A 21,392-nucleotide genomic window follows, 5' to 3' on the forward strand; every position below is an offset into this window, starting at 1 on the left:
AAAAACCAAAAGAATATCAACCTACAAGGATATCCTTTATCGGGTGTTTCCCTTTGAAGCTGACATTTGCATAGTCAAATGCAGGCTGCCTTCCGGAGTGTGTGGCAAGTCTTGGCAGTAAAAGGTTGACTCACTGGAGTTCATCTGGCTGCAGCCTCTGCCCTCTTAGTCATTGATCAGCATGTGGATAAGGCCGATTCTGCTCTCCTGAAGGGCCGCTGAGGCATCCGTGGTTCATCCAAGCCATTAGTGTGCCAGCAACTTTGTCCCAGGGGAGGCAGTGGGAGCAGCAGGGCCATCCTGCCAGGTCCCTCCATCGAGGACCTGCCTGGTCCCTCAGCCATCAAAGAGAAAAGGGCTATCAGGTACCAGAGACCCGAGTTTATCAGTCTAGTAGGACACATTTCAAATGTGACCACAAAGACCTTCCTCCAACCATAACCTCACGGGTCTAGCAACTGTACAAGAACCAACCAAAGAGTAAGGAAATGCAAATTCTCAACAAGTGATCTCAGACTGGGAGGTGTCTATGTTTCCTACTTAAATATGCCTCTGACAACCTAGGAAAGGATGCCACCAGGCACTGAAGTAAGCGCGGTTCAGCAGTTAGTATGGGACGCAGTAAACATTTGCATTCTGTCAGGTTTTATATGCACCAATGTGGGGTCCAGAGGAGCTCTGGGATTTTATGAAGGTTCTGGGTTAGATGTGAGGAGAGCTACCTGCATGGAAAGGCAGAGTGGAAGGGAAAGGAGCAAAAGGTCTCCCAGCATTTTAGGGATGTTCCCGTTTGTTGGACACATTAGCCAGGGCTGCTTTCCTGTGAGAAAACATGAGATTTCTCCCTCCAAACAAGGCTGAGTAACTCTGAAGTTATGGGTAAATTTAGATAAAGGCAGCAGGCCTGCGGAGATTGCTTAGATGACCATGAAGCTTTGAGGGGGTGAAGATGGGGACCAGATGCACTACGGTCATTGGTCCTTCCCACCCACAGCAAAGATCAGGGAGATTCTGGCACAGTTCAGAGATCCTGCCTGGATAGAAGGCAGGTTGCCTTCCAAGACATTCTCTCTCTGTCTCTCTGTCTCTCTCTCTCTCTCTCTCCCTGTCTATCAAGTGGAGCTCAGGCAGCAACAGAACCTGGATTCTACAGCAATGGGGCATTTCTTCAGGCCCTAAGAGAGCTGACAAAGGGCTGCAAACAAGCAGGGCTCTCTGGTCTACCCCCCTGCATGCAGTGACACCAAGAAAGGCTGCAGCGAGGCAGAAACGAGCCCTGATCACAAGTCGGCGTGGAGCCTCCCAAGCCCTCACCGGGGAGCAGAGAAGCCCCACGGTTGTTTGCATCTGTGCTTCTCCCATCACATCTGCCCCTTTCTCCCAGTCCCAGCTCGAATGTCCCTTTACTGTGAATACATTTCATTCAATTCAAATTCACACAGGACCCAGGGTGACTTCAGACACTTGGACCTTTCTCTAAGGACCCCAGCACTTCAGTCACTGGTGCCCCCCGGCTCTGGAAGTATCACCACTGCCCAGCTGGGCCAAGAGCCCTCACTCTCATTGTGGGCTTGACCTGACAGCAGACAAGGAAGGAGGCAGCTGGGCCTCTGTTGGTCACCTTCCCATCCAGTTCCCGGTACACAAGTACCTCCTACTTGTGTTATGTGTAAAATGACACTCGGGGGAGTGGGACAGGACGGCCTGAAGACCGCTGTATGACAACGATCAAATCTTACTCAACTCTCCCAATTTCAAAAGATTTCTCCTCATGCCTTTTACACTATTACTGTCCTCATGATTATCTCCTGGAAGCTCAGCGATTCCCCTTCTGTCTGATCTGCAAAACCCAAAATACTCCGATCAGGTCTTCATGTGCAGAACCAACAAGTAACATCTGCTGTCTGATCCTCTGCAGCCTGATCACCCCCTGTTATTGTCTCCAGTTTTACGAAACGAATCAACGCTCCACTTAACCAATCCTGTTTGAAGGCAGTTCTGTAAAACTGCCGGTGCTGGGATCAGAATTCCTGTTTAAAGTGCGTGGTCCCGTATCTTCTACTGTCACCTTCTGCTGTCAAACAGAAGAGTGAATGTTTCTTAAAAACCATCACTCCTCAAACCAACACACCATACACACTCTCCCAAGGGAGCCTCCCTGTACTTAATGATCACGTTCATTCAGTGACAAAACGAGCCCACATCACCACCATCATTTACACACTATCAAAAATGAACACGGAGCTTTTATTCAAATACTCAATAAGTCTTCCACTTAGAACAACGTGGAAATTAAATGTGAAGAATGACATTAATTCAACATTATGGCTCGTTTTACTCACAGAAGTCACAGAACTTAAAGTTATGGTTCCCACAGCCGCCGTGACTGTCACACGCAGTATATACACACCAAGGAAGGAAAGTGATCACCATAAAGAAGACAGGAAAGGCTACAGAAGTACAGGAGTACCGGGTTACAGCTGCTGGGGGACACATAACTTTGAGTATTCCCGACACTCTGCATGGAACTGAAGGTATTATTCACTGAGTAGAAGCTACATTATTTTCAGCTTCTTTGTAAACCTAGTAACTACATCACTGAATTTTTCATTAAAAAATTACAATTAGTATTTTTCTTACAGAAGTCCCTGGTATCCGTCAACATGAGAAGATTTTTTTTGATGTTCTCAACAAGCAAAATCAAGCACTCTTAATTTTTCTTTTTAAATTTTACTTTAAAAAAGTTAACACAGTGAAATTGACTTTTTACATGTGTGTACAATGCGATGACTTTTTTACACATGTATATATTTGTGTAACTACCACCACTATTGGGACATAAAACAGTCCCCCAAAAAACTCCTGCATGCAATCCTACTGTTATCACATTGTACCCTCACCCCTAATTCATGGCAGTCATTGACCTGTCCTCATCCTATAGCTTCATCTTTTTCCATAATGTCATATAAATGGGATACATGCAAATTTGACACTGGCTGACATCTTTCACTTGGCCCAATGCCTTTGAAATCCATTCAAGTTGGCATCTGTATAAATAGTTCTTTTTTTTTTAATTACTGAATAGTATTCCATCATTATGAGTGTACCATAGTTTGTTTATCCATTAAGCACTGGTTTTAACCATTTTAAACAAATGTTTCCAAGGACATACTCAGGGAAAGACAAATAATCTTGAATATCATCAATGCTGAGAAGTCTTAATATGACAAAACTCTCTAATTATATACAAACATTCAGAAACTCAGCATTAACATGTTGGCATGAGGCTAGTCATCTCTCACACAACTCTCACTGTTACCTTTTAGATAAGTGGGATTTGTGTGTGTGTGTGTGTGTGTGTGTGTGTGTGTGTTTAATGACAGCAAATTTACACTGATATTTCCATTTTATCTTGCTAAGGTGAAATTCATGGGAAGGTATGTAAATACATACAAGGTAATACATATAAGATTGCAAATGTATTAAAATGAGGAGATATTAGAATGGATGGGTCAATTATTGGATCTTAAGAACAAGACACTGATGTGAAAAAACATTTTCTTTTGTGTACACTAAATGTGATCTTGTACAAATATCACCTCCCACGTGGCTGTCTGAAGGATCTTAGCACGAAGAATACACAGGAAGTTAAATAATAAGCGATGTAAACAATCACTGGCTGTTTAAACTTTACTGGAAGAAGACATAAACCCACATGCAGGAAAGCTAAATAAGAGTAACAAGTTCGCTGAGAAGATCACTTAAGATTTTCTTTGGGAAATACTCTATTCAAGTACATGAGTATAGCAAATGATATATATTGATACGATACATATTTAGTTAATTACTTAACCCACATCCATTACTAAGAACGTGGATACTCAGGAAGAGCGTACTCACGGACACAAATACCTACGGGGCAAAGGAAGCAGCAAAAGGAGCAAAGGGGATCAGATGGCTAGACAGACCGTTAAGCAATGCTTGGATACAGTGATAGAATTAAAACAACTCACATGACAATCAGAGGTCAAAATTAGAATGCCTGTTCAGAAAAATTCGGGTCTACCAAATGGCTGAGTTTACTCTTATTCAAATTTTTTTAACACATCTTTATTGGAGTATAATTGCTTCACAATGCTGTGTTAGTGTCTGTTATACAACAATGTGAATCAGCCATATGCATACATATATCCCCATATCCCCTCCCTTTTGAGCCTCCCTCCCACCCTCCCTATCCCACCCCTCTAGGTGGTCACAAAGCACCAAGCTGATCTCCCTGTGCTATGCGGCTGCTTCCCACTAGCTATCTATTTTACATTTGGTAGTGTATACATGTCAGTGCTACTCTCACTTTGCCGCAGCTTCTGCCTCCCCAGCCGTGTCCTCAAGTCCATTCTCTATGTCTGCGTCTTTATTCCTGTCCTGACCCTCGGTTCATCATCAGAAGCATTTTTTTTTTACATTCCACATATATGTATTAGCATACGGTATTTGTTATTCTCTCCCTGACTTACTTCACTCTGTATGACAGTCTCTAGGTCCATCCACCTCACTACAAAAAACTCAATTTCGTTTCCTTTTATGGCAGAGTAATATTCCATTGTATATATGTGCCACATCTTCTTTATCCATTCATCAGTCAATGGACACTTAGGTTGCTTCCATGTCCTGGCTATTGTAAATAGTGCTGCAATGAACATTGTGACACATGTCTCTTTTTGAATTATGGCATTCTCAGGGTATATGCCCAGTAGTGGGATTGCTGGGTCATATGGTAGTTCTATTTTTAGTTTCTTAAGGAACCTCCATACTGTTTTCCATAGTGGCTGTATCAATGTACATTCCCACGAACAGTGCAAAAGGGTTCCCTTTTCACCACACCCTTTCCAGCATTTATTGTTTCTAGATTTTCTGATAATGGTCATTCTGACCAGTGTGAGGTGATACCTCCTAGTTTTGATTTGTATTTCTCTAATAATTAGTGATGTTGAGCATCTTCTCATGTGCCTCTTGACAATCTGTATGTCTTCTTTGGTTAAATGTCTATTTAGGTCTTCTGCCCATTTTTTAGTTAGGTTGTTTGTTTTTTTTGATATTGAGCTCCATGAGCTGTTTGTATATTTTGGAGATTAATCCTTTGTCAGTGGTTTCATTTGCAAATATCTTCTCCCATTCAGAGGGTTGTCTTTTCGTCTTGTTTATGGTTTCCTTGGCTGTGCAAAAGCTTTTAAGTTTAATTAGGTCCCATTTGTTTATTTTTGTTTTTATTTTCATTACTCTAGGAGGTGGGTCAAAAAAGAACTTGCTGTGGTTTATGTCAAAGAGTGTTTTTCCTATGTTTTCCTCTAAGAGTTTTATTGTGTCTGGACTTACACTTAGGTCTTTAATCCATTTTGAGTTTATTTTTGTGTATGGTGTTAGGGAGTGTTCTAATTTCAATCTTTTGCATGTAGCTATCCAGTTTGCCCAGCACCACTTATTGAAGAGGCTGTCTTTTCTCCATTGTATGTTCTTGCCTCCGTTGTCGTAAATTAGGTGACTATATTTGCGTGGGTTTATCTCTAGGCTTTCTATCCTGTACCATTGATCTATATTTCTGTTTTTGTGCCAGTACCATACTGTTACTGTAGCTTTGTAGTATAGTTTGAAGTCGGGGAGCCTGATTCCTCCAGCTCCACTTCTCTTTCTCAAGATTGCTTTGGCTATTCAGGGTCTTTTTTGTTTCCATACGAATTGTAAAATTTTTTGTTCTAATTCTGTGAAGAATGCCATTGGTAGTTTGATAGGGATTGCACTGAATCCGTAGATTGCTTTGGGTAGTACAGTCATTTTCACAATATTGATTATTCCAATCCAACAGCATGGTATATTTCTCCATCTGTTTGTCATCTTTGATTTCTTTCATCAGTGTTTTATAGTTTTCTGAGTACAAGTCTTTTGACTCCTTAGGTAGGTTTATTCCTAGGTATTTTATTCCTTTTGTTGCAATGGTAAATGGGATTGTTTCCTTAATTTCTCTTTCTGATTTTTCATTGTTAGTGTATAGGAATGCAAGAGATTTCTGTGCATTAATTTTGTAACCTGCAACTTTACCAAATTCATTGATTAGTTCTAGCAGTTTTCTGGTGGCATCTTTAGGATTTTCTATGTATATTATCATGTCATCTGCAAACACTGACAGTTTTACTTCTTCTTTTCCAATTTGTATTCCTTTTATTTTTTTCTTCTCTAACTGCCGTGGCTAGGACTTCCAAAACTATGTTGAATAAGAGTGGCGAGAGTGGACATCCTCGTCTTGTTCCTGATCTTAGCGGAAATGCTTTCAGTTTTTCACCACTGAGTATGATGTTTGCTGTGGGTTTGTCGTATATGGCCTTTATTACGTCGAAGTAGGTTCCCTCTATGCCCATTTTCTGAAGAGTTTTTATCATAAATGGATGTTGAATTTTGTCAAAAGCTATTTCTGAGCCTACTGAGATGATCATATGGTTTTATTCCTTAATTTGTTAATATGGTGTATCACATTTATTGCTTTGCATATATTGAAGAAACCTGGCACCCCTGGGATAAATCCCACTAGATCATTGTGTATGATGCTTTTAATGTGCTGTTGGATTCTGTTTGCTAGTATTTTGTTCAAGATTTTTGCATCTATGCTCATCAGTGATATTGGTCTATAATTTTCTTTTTTTGTGATACCTTTTCCTGGTTTTAGTATCAGGGTGATGGTAGCTTCATATAATAAATTTGGGAATGTTTCTCCCTCTGAAATTTTTTGGAAGAGTTTGAGAAGGATTGGTGTTAGCTCTTCTCTAAATATTTGATAGAATTCACCTGTAAAGCCATCTGGTCCTGGACTTTTCTTTGCTGGAAGGTTTTTAATTACGGTTTCAATTTCATTACTTGTGATTGGTCTGTTTATATTTTCTAATTCTTCCTGGTTCCGTCTTGGAAAATTGTAACTTTCCAAGAATTTGTCCATTTCTTCGTGGTTGTCCATTTTATTGGCATATAGTTGTTTGTAGTAGTCTCTTATAATCCTTTGTATTTCTGTGTGTCAGTTGTGTTTTCTCCTTTTTCATTTCTAATTTTATTGATTTGCATCCTCTCCCTTTTTTTCCTTGATGGGTCTGGCTAAGGGTTTATCAATTTTGTTTATCTTCTCAGAGAACCAGCTTTTAGTTTTATTGATCTTTGTTATTGTTTCCTACATTTCTTTTTCATTTATTTCTGATCTGATCTTTATGATTTCTTTCCTTCTACTGACTTTGGGTTTTTTTGATTCTGCTTTCTCTAGCTGCTTTAGGTGTAGTGTTAGATTGTTTATTTGAGATTTTTCTTGTTTCTTGACGTGAGATTGAATTCCTATAAACTTCCCTTTTAGAACTGCTTTTGCTGCGTTCCATAGGTTTTGGGTTGTCATGTTTTCATTGTCATTTGTTTCTATGTATTTTTAAATTTCTTCTCTGATTTCTTCAGTGATCTCTCGGTTATTTAGTTGCACACTCTTTAGCCTCCATGTTTTGGTGTTTTTTACAGTTTTTTTTTTTTTTTTTTTCCTGTAATTGATTTCCACTGTGGTCCAAAAAGATGCTTGATATGATTTCAATTTTCTTAAATTTTCCGAGGCTTGAGTTGTGACCCAAGATGTGACCTATCTTGGAGAATGTTCCATGTGCACTTGAGGAGAAAATCTATTCTGTCCCTTTCGGGTGGAATGTTCTATAAATTATCAATTAAATCTATCGGGTCTATTGTGTCATTTAAAGCTTCTGTTTTCTCATTTATTTTCTGTTTGCATGATCTGTCCATTTGTGTAAGTGGAGTGTTAAAGTCCCCTACTATTATTGTGTTACTGTCAATTTCCCCTTTCATGGTTGTTAGCATTTGCCTTATATATTGAGGTGCTCCTATGTTGGGTGCACAAACGTATATAATGTTATATCTTCTTCATGGATTGATCCCTTGATCATTATGTAGTGTCCTTCCTTATCTCTTGTAACAGTCTTTATTTTAAACTCTATTTTATCTGATACAAGTATTGCTACTCCAGATTTCTTTCAATTTTCATTCACATGGAATATCTTTTCCCATCGCTTCACTTTCAGTCTGTATGTGTCCCTAGGTCTGAAGTGGGTCTCCTGCAGACAGCATATATATGGTCTTGTTTTTGTATCCATTCAGCCAGTCTGTGTCTTTTGGTTGGGGCATTTAATCCATTTACATTCAAGGTTATTATTGATATGTATGTTCCTATTACCATTTACTTAATTGTTTTAGGTTTGTTTTTGTGGGTCTTTTTCTTCTCTTGTGTTTCCCGCCTAGAGAAGTTCCTTGTAAAGCTGGTTTGGTGGTGCTGAATTCTCTTGGCTTTTGCTTGTCTGAAAAGCTTTTGATTTCTCCATCGAATCTGAATGAGATCCTTGCTGGGTAGAGTAATCCTGGTTGTAGGTTTTTCTCTTTCCTCCGTTTAAGTATATCCTGCCACTCCCTTCTGACCTGCAGAGTTTCTGCTGAAAACTCAGCTGATAACCTTATGGGGATAACTTTGTATGTTATTTTTTGTTTTTCTCCTGCTGCTTTTAATATTTTTCCTTTGAATTTAATTTTTGTTAGTTTGATTAATATGTGTCTTGGTGTGTTTCTCCTAGGGTTTATCCTGTACAGGACTCTCTGCGCTTCTGGGACTTGGGTGACAATTTCCTTTCCCATGTTGGGGCAGTTTTACACTATAATCTCTTCAAATATTTTCTCAGACCCTTTCTTTTCCTCTTCTTCTTCTGGGACCCTATAATTTGAATGTTAGTGTGTTCAGTGTTGTCCCAGAGGTCTCTGAGATTGTCTTCAATTCTTTTCCTTCTTTTTTCTTTATTCTGCTCCTTGGCAGTTATTTCCACCATTTTGTCTTCCAGCTCACTTATTCATTCTTCTGCCTCAGTTCTTCTGTTATTGATTCCTTCTAGTGTATTTTTCATTTCAGTTATTGTGTTGTTCATCTCTGTTTGTTTGTTCTCTAGTTCTTCTAGATCTTTATTAAACATTTCTTGTATTTTCTCAGTCGTTGCCTCCATTCTATTTCTGAGATTCTGGATCATCTTTACTATCATTACTCTGAATTATTTTTCAGGTAGATTGCCTATCTCCTCTTCATTTATTTGGTCTTGTAGGTTTTTACCTTGCTCCTTCATCTGTGACATATTTTTTTGCTGTCTTATTTTTTTGTTTGTTTTTGATGGGTGGGATTGTGTTCCTGTCTTACTGGGTGTTTGGACTAAGGCTTCCAACACTGGAGCTTGTAGGTTGTTGGGTATAGCTGGTTCTTGGTGCCAAGATGATTACCTCTGGGAGACCTCACTCTGATGAATATTCCCTGGGGTCTGAGGTTCTCTGTTAGACCAGTGGTTCAGATTTGGAGCTCCCACTGCACAAGCTTCAGCCCAACCCTGCCTTGTGAACCAAGATTCTGTAAGCTGTGCAGGGTGGCAAAAAAAAAAAAAAAAGGAGAACAATACCAAAGAGTAAAAACTAAAATTAGACTAGGAAACTAACAGGTATGTTAGAAAGAGTATAAAAATAAAAATATAGATGAAACAACCGGAAGTTAAAACAGAGCCACAATAGTAAAATAGAGGAAAAGAAAAAAAAGGGGGAAAAAAAGGCAGAAAAGGCCTTGGCTGTGGAGGGTAGGGCCTAGGCAGAGGCAGGATTTGGACAGTCAGCAGGGCCTATGCTTAGGACCCACAGGGCTGGAAAAGGCCCTGGGGGGTGTGGGGGCTGGGGCTTAGGCTCAACAGAACAGAAGGGGCCCCGGCCTCTGGTCTCATAGGGTGGGGGACCCCACCTGGGAGCCCAGCAGGCTTCCGGGCCCTGAGTGGGCAGGGCAAATGCTCTCCACTCCTCTCCCGCTCCTCTGGTCCTGGAAGGCCCCTCCTTCCTGCCTCTCCTGTTCTCCCCCGGCTTCCCTCCTATGCCCCCAGGACCAACGTGGCCTGGAGGGGGCCTCTGAGGGCATAGGACTCGGTCCAAGAGCCAGGTAGACTTCCCAGGCCTATGGGGCAAGGGAAACGCTCAGTGCACTCCCCCCTGATCCGAGCCCCCAAGGGGTCCATCCAAGCATGGAAACCTTCCCCACTCTCAGCCACCCCTAAGGGGAGCCAGTACTGTTCATCCTCCACTTCTCCTCCCCCCTCAGTCCCCCCATGTCCGACCGGTTCCCTTGGGGGTTCCTCCCGTCTCCATGGGTATCAAGGTCCCCCACCAGCATCCGGCAGGCACCCTAGTTGTGGGGAGACGTGAACTCCACATCTTCCCACGCTGCCATGTTGACTCCGCCCTCCATATTCAATTTTTATACAACTTTTTAGGAGGTTATTGATTATACAATCAAGGTATACACATTTATTTTTCCCCACCTGCAAGATTGTTCACTTAAAGTGATTACCCTGGAATATTATCTAATATACAAAATATAAGTCAGGTGTGTGTATGTGCACGTGTGTGTATACACATATTCACTACCTATCCACCAGCAAAGTAAAGCCCAACACTTGTTTTTATAAAGTTTAAACTTTCAAACCCAGCCCCACCTATTCATTTATACATTGCCTATGTACATATCTATATATATTTCTACGGCTAATTTCATGCTACAACACCAGAGTTGAGTAGTTACCACAGAGACAGCTCTATGGCTCACAAAGCTGGACCTATTCATTACCAGGTCCCTTACAGAAAATGTCTGCAACCTTGGTATAATAAACTTTTCTTACCATATTCAGTAATATTTGCTTACTGACCTTCCATAATTGTTTTCATTACTATTAGCAGTAGATACTTTAAAAGATTAACAGTACCTGCTTTACTTTGCTTAGTAGTTCATAACTGACAAACACACACTCTTATTAACTTCTTATAAGGAGTCTATGGGCTGTCATTAGTAATTTACAATGTACAAATCTGGAGCCAGAGCTAAGAGGCTAGATGGTTGCCAAAGAGAAACAAGAGAGTTAGCCCTTCATCTGAGTCCTGGGTATCCACTCTTCACTGAACCACAACTGTGCCCAAAACCAGAAGAATGCAAAAGTAGAACACCTCATCTGACATACAGCTAGGCAGCTCTGCACAGTAGTAGACAAAGCTCTGGAGTCACAAAGACCTGGATTTGAATTCCACTTCTGCTACTTCTTGGCTCTGTGTCCTTGAAAAGTTTACTTACTTAAAGTTCACGACCATGGGAACATCTCTAAAAGGGGCAAAAAAATATTAACCGTGTAAGCTGTTAGGAGAAAAATTCATTCATTCAAAGATATCTACTGAGTACCTTCTTTGGGTCGGACACTGCACAAGGCTCTTTGTGTAAAGAGTGAGCCCAATAGATGTGGTCCAATGAGATGACATTTACATTGCACTTTGTAGTTTCTTACACATAACCTCTCAGGGTGCTACTGGATTGGTGTTGCCACTCTATTATTTTTATTATTATGAGGACAGTGGATGTATTTGGGAAGACTGGAGAAAACAACTCAATGAAGGTGGTCAGCAACCCAAGTCCCTCCCTTCATTCTGACCATCCCTTCCTCACTGACACTGTTATGATGACAGATAGACAATCAAGGTATAACATATCTCGGGACAGTGCTGTCTTCCCCTCTCCACACAGCTTATCAACTGGTGCCCACTTCCTCCACAGTTCCGATCCGAGGCAAACCCACTTATTGCTATTCCCGGTGTTCACAGCAGGTACAGCAAGCACCACTATATGCTATTGATTCTTCCTGCCCTGCCTGTGAGCAACACGGCACCAAGCCCATAGGGTTCCTTTGCATCTGCTCATCCAGTGCCCTGGGTAGTTGTTATGGTAGCAGAGTTGCCTGGCAGGATGGGAAAGCCCATGTGATACATCATCAGAAGTAACTCTGACACCTCCTACCATCCTCTCCAGTCACACTGCTTTCCTGCTCTTCCTGACAAATACCAGGCACACTCCTGCCTTCCTGGAACCTGCACGCTGGCTGTTCTCTCCTTTAGCACGCTGGCTGTTCTCTCCTTTAGAAATGCTTTGTCTCCAGATACGCACATGACTTGCTTTCTTGCCTCTTCTAGGACTTTGTGTAAATGTTATCTTCTCAGAAGAGATATTTCCTGACCACTGTGTTCAAAATGGTCACACCTCCACCTGAGCACTCCTCTGCTTTATTTTTCTCCATTAAATCTATCACTTTCTGAATATATCTGTAGCCTGCCACCATCTAGAACAGGATCTCCATGAGGAAATACCCTGTTCTGTTTTGTTGACTGCTGTGTTCCCAGTGCCTCAGGGCAGGATCAGCACGTAGTAGGTATGGGAAGGAGGGATGGAAAAAGAAAAAAGGGGCCAATCCCATGAAGCACCCTGGGACATGGTTTACATATTTGTCTCACTGACCCCACGTATGTTGAGCAATGATTTCTGAGATAAAGCAAAAATAGTAAAGAACACGTAATTGAAGTGTAGAGAAATTGACACACTTGTTTAATTCTGCAAGCCGTAGGTTGTTTCCTCTCCTCTCTGGTTTGTCATTTTGCTTCTCTGTGGTCACTAAACTGAAGCTCTGTGGTTGCCAAGCAGAGTTTCTGGAACTATCCCAACAGGGTACTTCTCTAAACCACTCAACTCATCCACTTAAACTTGCACCAAAGCGAGCTGTTTAAAACTCCAACTGTCAAATAAAGTGTTAGGGAAGGATGTACCCCATTGTGGGATTAAATGGATGGTGGGGCGGGGATGGTAATAATCCTTCCATTCAGGATTACTGGCTATAGACCATGATAATAAGCCATTCCAGCACCATAATTATCCCTGCATTTAAAAGGGCACAGTGGACAAAGAAAAACATACATCTTCCTATGATGATCAACATTTTTTAGATTACCAGCTCTGAGTTCTCCCAACTTGCAGATGTGCACATCTCTAAAGCCCTAATATACACAGTTTTATGCACAGGCTTTGGATTCAAACAGAACTGGATTTAGATCCTGGCTCTGACACTTACTAGCTGGATAATATTAGGCAAGTCATTCAATCTCCTTGGCCCTCGATTTCATGCTGAAAAGGTAATGATAAAAATAATAACAGTAATAAATACAACCATAATCATAGCAGTGAGTCCTTGTTAGGCACTTGTGACTGCCATGTACTGGGCTAAGAGCATTCTCTTTTGCTAGCATCATGAACAGCAACCGTAACTACTCGGATTTACTCCCCAACCACTTGAGTCTTAACTTCAAAACACATCCTCTTCAGGCCTTTCTGACCACATACTCAGAGCAACCACTCCCTTCTCACCTCAACTGGTTAGTTATCTAGCACTGTCTAGAGACTGCCTCATAGTGTTGGTCATTGTTTCCAGTACCTCATCTAATCTCAATTCCATCATCAACACTGGAGATGAGAACCAGAGGGGACTCTCTGTATTCTCTAAACACTTAACTGTTTTTCCAAGGCATGAGAAGGTATCTTGTAAAATAACTACTCGGGGGGGGGGGGGGGGGGTGGGGTGGGGAATGCTGACAGGAGAAGGAAGTAAGAAAAAAATAGCAAGAAAAGAAGAAAAGAAGGAAAAATAAGCTACTCTCCCTCTGAGTCTCCTTAATTTTAGTTTCTTCATATTGCATCTGACATTTGAGAACGCCTTCAGAACTCACCTATCCACTCGGGGCTTCCATGTATCACCACCTTCCCCAACCAAACTGAATTTCTTATGGCCCCACAGCACCTAGCAGTCAACTTCAGACACAAAGTGAATCAATATATTTTACATAAGCAAGGTTTGCAGAAAGGCTGGGAGAAGAAGAAGACAGCTTCCAATCTGACAAGAGAGGCTGACTTCTACACAACTAACCGAATACAAGGTGGTGGTGGTGTTTGGCAGTAGGGTGAGATGCCCTAACCGCCTCCTAAGCCCCAAGTCTTGGTGATGACACCAATGGAAATGAAACGGTAAGACTACCTTTCGCCCATCAGAGGTGGGACATACACAGCCACCTACTGGAGACAATCTGGTTGTCAGGCAACCATGATAGGCTATCAGCCTGAGTAAAAGTGATAACATACAACTATGGTAATAGTTGTTAATAAAATAACGTGTCAATCACAAAAAGGGAGAGGTCCTGCAAGGAAGCCTAGGTAAAAGTTTGGACCTGCCCATTTGAACCCTACGGAGGGAAGAGGAAGCCTATCCCACAGGACTTTAAGAATCTTGGCTTCATTGGCAAAGCAGGTTGGCATGTGGAGATGGATGCAGTGGGTCCTAGCAAACAAACTGTAAGTGTGTCGAGTTCTCATCTACAGCTCAATCCCTCCTGTGAAATGGACAGCACACCAGATGCCATTTCAGTGTAGAACCTACCCATTGTCCATGCAGTGATTCATAGAACAATCTCCTGACTCTATGTGACTTCTCATGTAGGCTGACTTCAGGGAGTTAACACACCTAACATGGATTTTTCAAGTATTTCCAGGCCCTGAAATAATTCTTTTTCCCAGCAAGTTAATGAAGTAGGTGTTGATTATGATCTGCCTTCCAAAGTAACTTGACAGCATTGAAACAATGAGCTATTAATGTCAAAATGAGCACTAGAGTCTATATAGTATTTAATTCTCACTAAAAATTAGTTGTGATTGTCGTTTGCAGCTTAGTCCCATGATCATTTATCATGAGTCGGTCCTCAGAGCCAGGGGGCCACTGGACAGTTAATATAGGTCATGGAGCTTGCAACCTTCTTAGGGTCTTATCCAATGACACTCTTGCCCAGCACCAATATGCCTTCACATCTCAACCTCCTCTACCTGTTCTAATCCCTTTCTCTCTACAGACTTCGACAGAACGCAGGATGAGGTCAGCACTCAGCAACAGTAAAAGTAGCGATGCTTGCAAATGAAGGCAGGAGGGTCATATTGATTGTAGAGTTGGGAAAAGCACCACAGAGAAGGAAGATTTCAGCTGGGCCTTGAAAGATGAGAGGAATGAAGAAAAAAAGGGAGGAGAAGATGTAAGATGTAACAAGGATAAATGAAAATTTCATAGAACATTAAAAGTAAAGGAAGTAAAACAGTCCAGCATGACACACAGTTTTTTTTTCCTCTTGAGCAAATAGGTGAATAATGGCGATGTTGCCAAGAAACGATGGTCTGTATTTGGGGGGAACTCCAGGTAGACAGTGAATTCTGTCCTGAGACAAGGGTTCTGTGGGGTATCAAGTGCAATATGAATCCAGGGCTCAAGAAAGAGTCTGGAGACATGGAAGCAACCTAAATGTCCACAGATAGATGAATGGATAAAGAAGATTTGGTACATATATACAATGGAATATTATTCAGCCATAAAAAGGAATGAAATTGGGTCATTTGTAAAGACACAGATGGACATAGAGAGTGTCATACAGAGTGAAGTAAGCCAGAAAGAGGAAAACAAATATCGTATATTAACTCATATATGTGGAATCTATAAAAATGGCATAGATAATCTTACTTGCAAAGCAGAAATAGAGACACAGACACAGAGACCAAATGTATGGATACCAAGGGGGAAGTGGTGGTGGGATAAATTGGGAGATTGGGACTGACATATACACACTACTATGTATAAAATAGACAACTAATGAGAACCTACTGTAAAGTACAGGGAACTCTACTTAATGCTCTGTGTTGACCTAAATGGGAAGGAAATCCAAAAAAGAGGTGCTATATGTATACATACAGCTGATTCATTTTGCTATACAGTAGAAACTAACACAACATTGTAAAGCAACTATACTCCAGTAAAAATTAATTTAAAAAAAAAGAGAGAGAGAGAGTCTAGAGAACCCCTTCTACCAGTGTGTCGTTTATTCTAAACCTACCTCCTCCCGTTTTGGTTTTATGGCTGGTTGGAGCACCTGCACTGACTATTCCAGTCTCCACCTGACCTCTACATTCTCACATCCATTATTCCTCTTCCCTCACACTTAAATTTCTTCTTTGCCTCAAATTCTTCCCCCCGTAACTGTCAGCCAACACTTCATTTCCTTTGCTGACACTGGCAGGACGAGAAAGTGACTGCAGGACATTCAGGCAATACTGCTGAAGCTCAAGCTGGCACCAAGACGGCATCGGGCACTAAAACGTGAGACAAACCCCCATGGGTGCCTGAGACCACAGATGTTCCATCTCTCACCCCCCTCTGGAAAGCTCCACACGAAATAAGTTACACCAAGGACACTGGCAAACATCCTATTAACCTCGTTGTCCTCTGGGCTTGTCACACGCCAATCCCTACCTTCTTCCTCATTTCCTCCCCCATTTCATGAAAGCCGCAGAACTCTGTTTGCTCTTCATTAGGAAGAAACAGATAAACCAGATCTAAGACAAGGACTAACCAACTCCAGAACTCACAGATGACAGGAATTCAGCAGGACTTCCATTCATTTTATTTTTTTAAATAATTTTTATTGGAGTATAGTTGCTTTACAATGTTGTGTTAGTTTCTCCTATACCACAAAGTGAATCAGCTATATGTATATATATCCCTCATTTTTGGATTTCCTTCCCATTTAGGTCACCGCAGGGCATTGAGTAGAGTTCCCTGTGTATATTTTATAGATAGTAGTGTATATATGTCAGTCCCAATCTCCCAATTCATCCCACCCCCCTTCCCCCCTTGGTATCCATATGTTTGTTCTCTACATCTATGTCTCTATTTCTGCTTTGCAAATAAGTTCATCTGTACCATTTTTCTAGATTCCACATATGTGATATTATACGATATTTGTTTTTCACTTTCTGACTTACTTCACTCTGTATGACAATCTCTAGGTCTATCCATGTCTCTACAAATGGCACAAAAACTACCATGTGACCCAGCAATCCCACTCCTGGGTATATACCCAGAGAAAACCAAAATTCAAAAAGATACATGCACCCCATTCACTGCAGCACTATTTACAATAGCCAGGTCATGGAAGCAACCTAAATGTCCATTAACAGAGGAATGGATAAAGAAGATGTGGTACATATGTACAATGGAATATTACTCAGCCATTAAAAGGAATGAAATTGTGCCATTTGCAGAGACATGGAAGGATTTCCATTCATTTTAAAAATACATAAAGAACAGACTTGTGGTTGCCAAGGGGGGAGGGGTTTGGGGGAGGGAAGAGGTGGGAGGTTGGGGTTAGCAGATGTAAGCTTTTATATAGAGAATGGATAAAAAACAAGGTCCTACTGTATAGTACAGAGAACTATATTCAATATCCTATGACAAACTATAACTGGAAAGAATATTTTTAAAAAGAATGTGTATATATGTACATATATATGTATAACTGAATCACCTTGCTGCACAGCAGAAATTAACGCAACACTGCAAATCAACTATACTTCAATAAAAAAATTTTTTTATTCATAGATAATAAATTCAGATTTTAAATGAGTATTCAACTTGGGCTCTACACCTGTCTAAATTTCTCTATATCTTCAGTCAATACTATTTAAAAAGAGTTCCTTGATAGTATGATGAGTTTTTTCCAACAAAACCAAAAAAATGCTGACTTTAAATCATAAACTGAAGAGAAGTCGAAGAGAAGACACTAAGAAAAGCCCTATGAATGCACACACTGCCATCATTGATTTCTCTATTAAAAAAATATTGATGGAGCACATACCATGGGCCAGGCACGGAGCTGGGCCCTGAGCAAAGACAAGTTAGACAAGACTTCCCCAGTCACGCCACCCCCAAATTAACATAGCCTAGTGTAAAAGATAAGCAAGGGAGGGGCTAACTTCTGTGCCAGGTGATGAACTGGATCCTCAGGTAGTGGGAGCAGCCCACCCAATACAGGGGGAGAAGGAGGAATGGGGAGAGGAGCAGTGGGTAGGTGAGATAGTGCACCTGACCACAAGTGATCCTACGGGTCTGATGAGCTGCAGCCCTGTCGCTCCATCCTCTGCAAACAGCTCACCAAGCAGATAAATGGCAATGAGGGGCCACGGAAGGAAGACTCAGTCTCAGTCTATGTCAATTATTTTTAGGGCAGGAGAAGAGAAGCAGAAGATTCTTTTTCAAGAAAGAAGTTTTTAGTTGTTGTTGTTTGTTTGTTTGTTTAATGGCTGAGTTAAATCCAACCCAGAATAACCTAAAGGACTGCACATTCCAGGCTTTTCTGCATTTAGCTGGAGAAGAGAAAATAACCACTACCACCCATCTGCAAACCATCCATCTGCCATCACATGACGGACAGACCTCAGCACAGCCCACAGCCACTGCAGACACACGTCATGTCAGAAAGCCCTCCAGCCTTCATTCAAGGCAGAGCAGAATGCTCACCACCCTTGACCACCCCCCATCCACACTTCAGGCCTGTGTTTGTCATATTTCCTCACCTATCAAATCCTACTTATCCTCTGTGCCAACTTGAACACTGCCTCACACATGACAAGCCCTTGCGTCCCCACATATGATCTCCTCCAACCACTGAGCTGCCAGGAGAAAGGCTTGAATGTTTTGCACAGACAGCCAGCCCCAATATCTGTTTGCCTCTTATGCTACAATTAATGCTATGTCCTAATAGATCACAACTTGAAGGCAGGGTCAAATTCTTAACCATCTCTTATTTCCAATAGAATCTTTATGATGCCCGAGTTAGAGTAGGCATTAAATATTTATAGTCAGCGAAATAGTTTAACAGCACTAACTTTTAAAACAACTTACTCTAATTTGAGTTTGTTAGCCTATCAAGGCCAAGAAGCCCACCTATTTTTTTTCTGGTCAGTTAATAAGTAACAAGAAGATAAAGATTAACATTAGTATACAATTTAACATCTTACCTCTTTCATAGTGAACTATGAATTAGGAACTATGTTTAAAAATTCACTTAATTTATATTTTGATTAGTGGAAAAAGATATTTCAAATTTACAAATAACAGTAAACATCAGAAAAAATTGTTACAAAAAGGATTTCATAAATGTTAATGGTTATGAAACAAATAGTTAAGTCATTTAATGGTTAATGGTGTCTTAACATAGTAATGCTTCCAAAAGAATATGGTCTTCAAATATCCACAATCCCACCCCCCAGTGAAATCTAAATGTATGGCATAATTAAGAGGCTTTGGTTCTAAAAATAAAACCAAAAATCCTAGTGGAATAACCAGTTTTCTCCATAATTATAACACTAACCTAAAATTAGGTTAAAAAAATTAAGCCATTGCCTCAACACTGAAACCTACTTCCAGTGCCATAAATGTAAGTTTTTTTTAAAAAACTGATTAAACTGATTATCCAAATCATAGTTGGTCATCTGATGATTACATTTAAATTAAATTCATCCTAGAAATATAATATTTGTCACATAATTATATTTGGTTATTTTTATTATAGAAATACTAAAGCTTTATAAAAATCACTGAATTGATAAGAATTTGTTTCCTTTAATGTTTGGCTTTCTTTTCATTTTTAGAGGAGGCAAGTGAAGTTGCCCACAGGTAAGCGTGCACACATGTGCACAGGAGCAGACACTCACGCAGGTATGTACTTGTGAAGGAGAAGAGAGTTCCAACTCTCTGGCAGTCAAAAGGAGACACATATTCTTACATTTCTTAGGAATGTGAATATGCATTTTTGTCTGTGGGTAGTGGAGACAGAGAGATAGAAATAGACACACATTTCAGCAAAAAAGTCAAAGTTATGCTCTTGATTTCTTTGCCAGGAGATGGAAAACAGAAAACTCATCCAATAGGGCTTTTAATGCCTTGAAGTATTCTAGGAAGGTTATTTGTAATACTTTGAAAATACATAGAGGTCAACCCCCAAACAAATGGGAACACTGGGTGCAATCAATATTACCTTCGTTTAAATTCTTATAAATGGCATCCTCTCCAGGCAAGCTAACCACAAAAATAAATCGTAACCAAATTTTTCAAGGGCACTGAATACACTTTTAAAAAAAGAAAAAAAGAAAGACAAACAGGGAAGTGCCCAGCCCTGGTCTCACCTCTGGCCCTTCTGGCGCATCCTCTCCAAGGGGAGTTTTCTGGAGCACATCAAAGATGCCATTGCTGGAAGCCCTCCTGTCCTCGGCAGGAGAGGCGTAGGTCTCCTCGGAGTCTGTTTCCACTACATGGAAGTGGCCTGCTTCTTCCTGGCTCCAATCCAATTCTTCTTCAGACTGTTTCAAAGAGCTACTGCTACTTTTGGGAACGATCCCTGCCGTCGACAGGCTGCTAGGCACCGAGGTGTAGGATGACTGGGGCAGGGAGTAAGGCCGCCCCTCCGGGGCCAAGGCCTCAGCCTCCAGGAGGTCAGGAACGGAGAGGCTGAGGTGGCGGTCCAGACAATGCCTGACCCGTAAGTCCAGGGGTTTGTCCGAGTTCTTTTTCACCTTCCTCTTGCTCAGGCTGATTAACAAAGGCCTGGTCCGCTGTTTTAAAGAGCCCCAGACAGAAGGTTTATCCAGATCCATGGCTGCATGAAGACCCAGGAAGTCACTCTGGGAAACAGTGCGTCTCTACAGGCCCTTCCTAGGAAACAGAAGACAAGAAGAAAGAACATGAAGCTACTCTGTGCTGTCAGGGCACATCAAAGTGGAAAACATGACTCAAGAATCTTACCCTCCCATTAAGTGATCAAGATCGAAACATTTGATTGGTAACATCTACAAATATCAGGAAAAGCATTCTTATGGAACTGAATATATAAGATCTTTTTTATCAGAGTAGTTACAGAAAAGTTAAAGCAATGAATGCATGAAACTATAAGGTTGACACAAAAAATGTGACATTAAAAGACTGTTTTCTGAGTTTGGCTTATTTCACTCATTGCACTCCAGGTTCATCTTTGCTGCTGCAAATGACAGAATTTCCTTCTTTTTATGACTACATAATATCCCACTGTATATACATGTATATACCACATTTTCTTTATCTATTCATGCTTCAATGGCCATCTAGGTTTTTTTCCAAATCTTGGTTACTGTGAATAATGCTGCAGTGAAAAGGGACGCAGATATCTCTTGGAGATACTGATTTCATTTCCTTTGAATATATACCCAGAAATGGGATAGCTGGTTTAATTCTAGTTTTTCGTTGTTTAAGGAACTTCCATATTGTTTTCCATAATAACTAGAGCAATGTATATTTCCACCAACAGTGTGTAAGTGTTCCCTATTCGCCACACCCTCGCCGACACTCATCTCTTTGTCTTTTTTCTTTTTATAATCACCATGTATTTTTGAAATTTGCTAAGAGAGTAGATCTTAGGTGTTCTCAGCACACACACGCACATAAAAATGGTAAGTATATGAGGTGATGGAGATATTAATTAACTTGCTTGTGGTGCTAATTTTGTAATGCATATGTATATTAAATTGACCACTGTAT

The 21,392-nt window shown here is 40.8% G+C and overlaps 1 protein-coding gene across 5 annotated transcripts in view; it reads right to left on the reverse strand.

Moving 5' to 3' along the window:
* The window catches only part of MCTP2 (multiple C2 and transmembrane domain containing 2), a 189,025-nt gene extending 168,549 nt beyond the window's left edge, over positions 1-20,476 (reverse strand). For all 5 annotated transcript variants that reach the window (XM_068537524.1, XM_068537521.1, XM_068537515.1 and 2 more), the window contains exon 1: positions 20,009-20,476. In XM_068537524.1, coding sequence (XP_068393625.1) covers positions 20,009-20,476 — 468 coding nt within the window. The remainder of the gene's footprint in view (positions 1-20,008) is intronic.
* Between the last annotated feature and the right edge of the window lie 916 nt (positions 20,477-21,392).

This window comes from Eschrichtius robustus, chromosome 1 (genome assembly GCF_028021215.1).
Source record: "Eschrichtius robustus isolate mEscRob2 chromosome 1, mEscRob2.pri, whole genome shotgun sequence".
NCBI classification, from domain to species: Eukaryota; Metazoa; Chordata; class Mammalia; order Artiodactyla; family Eschrichtiidae; genus Eschrichtius; species Eschrichtius robustus.